The sequence below is a fragment of the Mesocricetus auratus genome, unplaced genomic scaffold (assembly GCF_017639785.1).
Source record: "Mesocricetus auratus isolate SY011 unplaced genomic scaffold, BCM_Maur_2.0 Super-Scaffold_100022, whole genome shotgun sequence".
Classification (NCBI taxonomy): Eukaryota; Metazoa; Chordata; class Mammalia; order Rodentia; family Cricetidae; genus Mesocricetus; species Mesocricetus auratus.
In genome coordinates this window covers 15,206,433-15,214,667 of record NW_024429203.1, presented here as the reverse complement: position 1 = coordinate 15,214,667, position 8,235 = coordinate 15,206,433, and the positions used below count along the sequence as shown (strand labels likewise).

At 40.9% G+C, this 8,235-nt stretch overlaps 1 protein-coding gene across 1 annotated transcript; it reads left to right on the top strand.

Annotated features, from left to right (window-relative positions):
- Nucleotides 1–1,343: 1,343 nt before the first annotated feature.
- On the top strand, nucleotides 1,344–4,514 carry Pate4 (prostate and testis expressed 4). The gene is made up of 3 exons (XM_005085859.1): nucleotides 1,344–1,410; nucleotides 3,951–4,061; nucleotides 4,393–4,514. The coding sequence occupies exons 1-3, from the start codon at nucleotides 1,344–1,346 to the stop codon at nucleotides 4,512–4,514; spliced, it is 300 nt and encodes a 99-aa protein (XP_005085916.1).
- Nucleotides 4,515–8,235: the final 3,721 nt, after the last annotated feature.

The following is an 8,235-nucleotide window of genomic DNA, read 5'->3' as shown; positions in this document are numbered from 1 at the left end:
TGATTACAAATTAATATTTTTCTCAAGAGTTGAGAAATACACCAAAATCCCACTAATAGAAATAAATGTATGATTTGTAAATGTATCTCAGATATAACTTTGATATAGACATCTTGGGTTCACATCCTCTGTAACTTGCTAACTGGTGTGTGACCTGGATCCGTTACTGAACATTTCATTTGAAGAAATGGTAGCTATTACACACACATTCCAGAGTTGTTTTTAGGATCCAGTATGTAAAAGGTATAAAGAACAATAGGGAGAGAGCCCTGTCTGTTAAGGTCACACCACAGAGAGACAAGGCCAACAAGGAAACAGAAAAGACCTTTGTGGTTATTGGTTTGAAATGAAGCCCAGACAATGGAGCTACACAAAGGCAAGGTCACCTGGAAAAGAACCGTGATGAGACGTGGGACAACTAGAATGGGGTGCAGACAATGCACCCCAACAGAGATGGCAGCATTCATGGAGGAAGTAAATCTCCCTGAGAAGTTGGGGAGGCCACGAGGACAACAAGCAAGAAACTTTCTTCTGGAAGTTTACCAAGAATGGAGTTGAAAGGCTAAGGGTGAGGCTGGGACCAGGCTATTTCATTCCCCTAGAGTACACAGCAGGGCCATTTGTAATACAGGGCCGAGGGTGGTGGAGGCATGGTCCTAGCTTTAATTCCAGAAGGGTAGGGCAGTAAATACTCAGACCCTGAGAAGGAGCTCACTGGAAATGCCTCTGAAGTAGCACCCTCATTTCTTCCTTCACCTTGAATTTCCTCACTGTAAGATCTGCTGGGAACCTGAGATACCCCAGACTTCCAGATACCCCAGACTTCAAGCATGATAAGCACTAGAACTCCCTAAGGGGGGAGATGGAGGAGTTAGAAGACAGAAGCTAGGACATTGTGTGCTGACTCTTAGGTTCAAAACTCCCTTTTCCTATGACTCAAACTGGAGAAAGTTCCAACACTGGAATAAGCTGTCAGGAAACCTTCATGCTCCATGTTCCTTTCTGGAGGACTTAGAATTCTGAGTCACCATCTCCCATTTCTGAATCCTAGGATGAGCAGACATTTCCCACTTAGTATGTAGAGAGGTTTCTGGAGGACCAGAAAACTATACCTCACACACTTGTTTGCACAGGAGACAAGGCAGGGAAGCTATCTGACTCAGCTGTAGCTAGCCAGCTGGGCAGCCTGTGCTTCCCACATTATCGTACATCTGGCTTTTTGAAAAAGAAAAGGGCATTTCCTCCTTGTGCCGATATTGGAGATTTCTTCCTGTTCTCCACCTGTATAAAAGGATTGAGTGGCCATCCTTTACTGTACCTCAAGCCACGATCTATCATCCAGCATGAATCTAGCAACAAAAATCTGCACATTGCTCATCGTGACCTTATCTTTTCTCTATTTCGTGGAGGGTGAGTTTCCACCGTGGGAGTGGAGGGAGGTCTTGGGAGTGCTATTTTCTAAGCCAGTGTCCTCCAGTTACACTCAGGTATGGCAGCTCAAATCTAAAGACTGAGGTTCTGAGCATTAGAGGGATCGTGTGATATACTAATCAAGAAGAAAACAGAGGAATCATAGAGAAACAGGGCAGCAATTTTCAGACCTCCAGTTTTTGAGATTCTATTCATAGGTTCCCATTTTATTTCCCCCTTTCTTGAAACATAACTATGCTGTGTCCTACACAACATCTTCCTCCTTCCCTTTCTTTTCTCCTGTGACTTCTCCTTGTACTTTGCAGGTGTTCAGTCAGCAGGAATCTTTATTTACCTGATTGACCTCAGGCTCACAAAGCTCTATGCTACTCACACAGATCCCCTCCCACTTCCAAGGCTCCACTTACCATTGACAGCTGAAAAGGGCAGGCTTCCCTCCTCAGGCAGATCTCTCTGCTGAGCCTCCGTCTTACACCAGTGAATGCACAAAATCAGCCTTGGCACATAGCTCTCCCTCATCACTAAATGAAAATTAATGACTAATTCCCACTATTTCTACTTATTAAATGTATTCAAGTTACAGTGGTGTTTCTATTTTGTCCCCTTTTGCTAAGAAATGTTAAACCATAAAATATTAGAGAAAATGTAGGATTATTCTTTTGTGAAAGACCGTTCTAACTATAACTCAAAACCCAAAAGCTCCTAAAATAAAGAACACATGAATCTGAAAGAGAGCAAGGAGGGCCGTAAGGAGAGCTCAAAGGTGGAAAAGGAAGTAGTTATATTATAATCTCAAAAAATAAAAATAAAATCAAGAAAGAAAAATAAAAATTCCTCATAGTAAAAAGCAAAAAGTCAATTCATGTCATGAACAAATGGCTAATGTCCCTAATATATGATGACTTACAATAAAAAAATCTTAAAATACACTAATAATCTAACAGAAAGATAAGTCAAAGACATCAAAAGTTCACCACACAGTAACTACAAATAGCTATTAAATATAGAAAAATGTGCTCAGTCTCACTGCTTATATAGCAAAGAGAAGTAATATTAAACGAACCTATCAGATTGTCAGCATTCAGAAACTAAATAACAGGCTGCAGTGTCCTGGTTGCAGTGAGATAAGAATTGCCTGAAAATTGATAGCAAGAGTACAAATAGTTTCACTTCATTTAAAGTGTATCTTGCAAATTTATCAAAATAATAGTTTATTTTTATCCAGCAAATCTGATTATATGAAATTATCTTACAGATATAATCACATGCAAATGAAATCGTATACTAATAACCTCATTATAGTGTAATGAATATGTTCAGGATTGCTTACTGTGGCAAGTAATATCAAAAAGTAGAAATAAATGTACATAAGGATTGATTAATTAAAGCATGTCACAAAGCTACAGTGGAATATTTTGCTTACATCTATATTGTTCAAAAGAAATCAAAGTGCAGATTATGTGTAGTATATAGCCATCTCACTATATTATAAAGGGCAACTCACTCCAGGCCTACCCCTGATACCAAAACCCATGAATGTTCAAGTCCCTGACATAAAATTTTGCGCTATGCTTGCCTCTCACATCTTCCCATATGCTTTCAATCATCATTACTTGTAAGTGAACAAACTCTTGGGTCGTGCAAAGACAATTAGATTTGTCGTTGGGGATTGCTAGCAGCATTTGTACAGGCAGTGTTAGTGAAGCAGTCAGAGTGGAATACAGAAGACAGATGTGCAACGTCGTCCTGGGAGCTGGATGTGAGTCAAGGACACTCGGGGACTCTGGCTCCACATAGATTCAGATTCAATAATCTTGGGATGCCTGAGATGAGAGAATGAAATAATGTACTCCCTTTTCTCTCAGTCAATGTTGCTTAATCCTAAAAGCTGAAGTTGTCATAGTTTCTGATGTCATTTCCATGTCCTGCCTCTCCTGCCCTGTTACTACCTGATCACAGGGATTCCTGGATTATCTCTCTGCTTGGTGACATTCAGTGAAAAGAGAGAAAGTAGGGCTGAGCTAAGTGGGTCATCAGCAGAAAATGTAACCTCAGTCTGCTCTGAACATTTCAATGTTGTTCCCACCTTGATGCCCTCCCTCATAAGATCCTCCAGATATAACCTACATCTCCTTATCTCCAATAATCAACTCAAGTCCTGGGCTAGAGAAGTCTTTCCTTCTCAGCCCAATTAAATCTGCTTGCTGTTATACTCAAACTGCATTGTACAATTTATCCAACTGAATATATATATATAATCTTTGATATATATCATTGTTTTTATTTCATCTTCAAATATAAAGTAGGTACCAACCATGTCACAGAAATAATGCCATCATTATTTTAATCCACCCCTTAGCTTAACTCATAAAGCTGGGTTGAATACTAGCTGATGGTGTAAACAGACAGTACAGTCTATGTGTAACACTGAAGCCTCTCTTTGATCTTTTACTCACTGGTTCCCATAGCCTTACAGTTCATCCTAAACATCGTGTTCTCTCCTTACTCAACAAATATAGGTCTGACCTGTAATGTCTGTGAATTCTCGAAAAATTCAAGATGTAGATATGGCCAAGGCCGATGCAATGCAAAACGTGGTCAGTCGTGTGCTACCATAGCACAATTTTCGGGTAAGTGGGGCTGATGCAGACTCCAAAAAAATGCCTTCAAAAGACTATTACTCATAACAGTGCCTAGAATAAAGAACCTAACTTTGCTGAGCCTTGCTAAGTGGTGAGGCAATGAGTAAAATGTAGGGAGGAGGGAAAAAGAGCACTTTGTAATTTATCATGGGGGGGGGGCGTTGGCATACAGAGTCAGAGTCAACATGGGAATGTGATCCCAAGGAGTCAGAGAAAGGGATCCAGTGTGAAGGGATTTTCCTCTTGGCAGTGACGTTTAGGAAGATGTATTAAGGTAATCTCCCCCAGCATGTGTAACAGGCTTCTTCTTGATTCTTAGGATCAAAGCATCTGTCCTCCAGACAACTATGCATAAGTCGCTGCAAGGAAAGACAGGATTACCACGATAATAAATTAACGTACTATATGTGCTGTGACAAAAACTTGTGTAATAGTTTCTAGGTGGGGAAGAGTCTCTTGAAGATCATCTTCTATGCAAGATCCAAAAGTACATACCAACCATATGAGGAACTTACTTTCCTACACTGTTCCCACACTGGCCTGAGGTTCCGAAGATAGCAACAGGGGCAGTGTCTTCATTTCAGTGAAGGGCTCCTAACCAAGCCATTAGACCCTTAAAATCACGACCATTGCAAAATGATCCCACGCTTACCACATTATTTTTCTCTTGCAGTTTGCAATTTCTAGCCCTGTAATAGTCTCCCAAGGATTTTCATTTTAATATCTGGAATCTGTCAATGCTGCTGTAGACAGCACAAGAGACATTGAAAATGTGATTAAGAATCTTATTAATAGAAGGTTATTTTGGGATTGTCAGGGTGGCTCCTAATTAAAAGTACAAATGTCCTTATAAGATGGGGGCGGTGAATTGACTATAGAAGAGGAAATGATTGCATAATGGCAGAAGCAGAAATTGGAGTGATGTCCCTTGAAGATGAATCAAAGGTTCATGAGCCAAGAAATACAGAAGGCCACCAGAAGCTAAGAAAGACAGTGAATTAATTTTCCTTAGTGCCACACTGCTACTTGATTGTATCCCTATAACATTTATTTCTGACTTCAGAGTTCCAAAAATTGAATAAATGTGTGTTGTTTTAAGCAATTGGGTTTGTAGTCATTTATATTCTCAATATTAGGATGTTAAAACAGTCCCAATAAGTGTTTAGGAATGAAAAGAATTGGTAAGCCTGACCCCTTACTCAGAGGGCAGTATAGAATTCTTTGTTGCAGATCTAGAGTAACCTACAAGAGGAGAGGTGTCTTAGTTTGGGGTTCTGTTGCTGTGAGGAGACACCGTGACCATCCATGGCAACTCATATAGAGGAAAAGTATTTGATTGGGTGACTTGAATTCTCAGAGGTGTAGTTCATTATCATCGTGGTGCAACCTGGTGGCGTGCAGGCAGACACGGTACTAGAACAGGAGTTGAGAGTTCTTACATCTTGACTCACAGGCAACAGGATGTGTTCTAACTCACTGTGTACGGCTTGAATATATGAGACCTCAAAGGCCACCTCCACAGTAACACACTTCCGCTAATGTACCTACTCCAAGAAAGCCATACGTACTCCAACAAATAGTGACACTTCCTCCTTTGGGGTTCATCTTCTTTCAAACCACCACAAAAGGAATGCAGAGTAAGTGCTGTGAGTGAAGGAAAGGTTAGTCCTTAACAGTTCAGTGTCACCAAATGCTGCCGGTAATTCTTCAGAAGCTTTGAAGCTAATAGTACCCTACCACTTGCTGAAACAATCAAATATATGTTGTAACAGATTAACTTATACTGGATCATATACGGACTGCACCTTTCTATTTCTTCTGCTTGTGAGGTTCTGTACACATATTTTTGGGTTGCTTTCATTATGCTGATGTTTTTATATTCAGGCCCCTAATCTATTGTGGGAAGCAACTCACAAAACACTATTGAGGAAAAATATCTATTATTATTTTTCTTCATAGACTAAATGTTCCTGACATGCTTTGCTATAAAAAGAAGTTATCCTTCTTTTTCTTATTTTATTTTTTATTTTTAAATTTAAATTTAAATTAGAAACAAGGTTGCTTCACATGTCAATTCCAGGTCCCTCTCCCTTTCCCTCCCCTCCTCCCACACCCTCCCACCAACCCCTCCAATATCCCCTCATTTCCCCAGGGAGGGTGAGGCCCTCCATGGGGGTATCCATAGTCTGTCATTTCATCCAGGGCAGGGCTTAGACCCTCCCCCAAGAGTCCAGGGTAAGAGTGCATCTAACATTGTTGGATGGGTGCCCAAAGTCCAATTGTCTACCTGGGATAAATACTGATCTACTGCCCAAGGCCCAATAGATTACCTAGGCCTCCTCACTGACACCCACATTCAGGGGGTCTTGATCAGTCCCATGCTGCATTCTCAGGCATCAGCCTGGGATCCAAGAGCTAACCCTAGGCAGGACAGCTGGGGGTTTCTGGGGGTTAAACCAGCCCAGTCTAAACGCCTTTGGTTATCAGTCCTCCCTCTCTGTCACTGGATTTCTTGAGTTCAGCTCAGTGTTTAGCTGTGGGAGTCTGCCTCTGCTTTCATCAGCCACTGAATGAAGGGTCTGTTTCCCAGACTCTCTGGCCATGGGATTGTAGGATGGTACTCCCCAGATCTATGTCTAAAATCCATATATGAGAGAGTACATGCCATGTTTCTCTTTTTGTGAATGGGTTACCGCACTCAGGATGGTTTCATCTAGTGCCATCCATTTGCCTGCAAATTTCAGAATTCCATTGTTTTTTTTTCCTGTGGAATAGTACTCCAGTGTGTAAATGTACCACATTTTCTCTATCCACTCTTCAATTGAGGGGCATCAAGGTTGCTTCCAAGTTCTGGAATGGGTATCTTTTGGATACATGCCTAAGAGTGGAGTTGCTGGGTCTTGTGGTAGGTTTATTCCCATTTTTCTGAGAAATCTCCATACTGATTTCCAAAGTGGCTGTACAAGTTGGCACTCCCACCAGCAGTGGAGGAGTGTTCCCCTTTCACCATAACCTTTCCAGCATAAATTGTCATTGGTGTTTTTGATTTTAGCCATTCTGACAGGAATAAGACTGTATCTCAGAGTTGTTTTGATTTGCATTTCCTGGATGGCTAAGGGTGTTGAGCAGTTTCTCAAGGGCCTCTCAGCCATTTTAGACTCTATAGAGAATTCTCAATTTAGTTCTGTAGCCCACTTTTAATTGGATCCTTTGGTGTTTTGGAGACTTGCTTCTTGAGTTCTTTGTAAATTTTGGAGATCAACCCTCTGTCGGATGTGGGCTGCCTTTTTCTCTTACTGACTGTGTCCATTGCCTTACAGAAGCTTCTCAGTTTCAGGAGGTCCCATTTGTTAATTGTTAACCTCATTGTCTGTGCTACTTGTGTTATGTTCAGGAAGCTGTCTCCTGTACCAATTTCAGGTTCAGTGTGGCTGGATTTATGTTGAGGCCTTTGATCCATTCGGACTTAAGTTTTGTACATGGCTATAGACATGGATCTATCCACATTATTCTACATGCCAGCATCCAGTTATGCCAGCACCATTTGTTAAAGATGCTTTCTTTTTTCCATTGTATATTTTTAGCTTCTTTGTGGAAGATCAGATGGTCATACATGTATGGGTTAATATCAGGGTGTTCAATTCGGTTCCATTGATCTATCTGTCTATTTCTGTGCCAATGCCAAAGTGTTTTTAGGACTACAGCTCTAAATAGAGCTTGAGGTCAGGGATGGTGATGCCTCGGGACGTTGCCTTGTTGAACATGGTTGTTTTGGCTATCCTGGGTCTTTTGTTTTTCCATACAAAATTGAGTATTGTTCTTTCAAGGTCTGTGAAGAACTGTGCTGGGATTTTAATGGGGATTGCATTGAATCTGTAGATTGCTTTTGGCAGGATTGCCATTTTTACTACATTGATCTTACCTATCCAAGAGCATGGGAGATCTTTCCATTTTCTGGAGGCTTCGTTAATTTCTTTCTTTAAAGACTCAAAGTTCTTGCGATACAGGTCTTTCACTTGTTTGGTTAGCATTACCCCTAGGTATTCTATGTTGTTTGTGGCAATTGTAAAGGGTGATGTTTCTCTGATTTCTTTCTCAGCCCTTTATCATCTGTATATAGTAGAGCTACTGATTTTCTTGAGTTGATCTTGTAGCCGGCCAC

Bases quoted from the DNA above. Each gene is read 5' to 3' on its own strand.
- Pate4 (XM_005085859.1), top strand. From the start codon at position 1,344: ATGAATCTAGCAACAAAAATCTGCACATTGCTCATCGTGACCTTATCT. The intron at 1,411-3,950 runs GTGAGTTTCCAC...CAACAAATATAG, and splicing joins TTTTCTCTATTTCGTGGAGG to GTCTGACCTGTAATGTCTGT. The intron at 4,062-4,392 runs GTAAGTGGGGCT...CTTGATTCTTAG, and splicing joins TACCATAGCACAATTTTCGG to GATCAAAGCATCTGTCCTCC.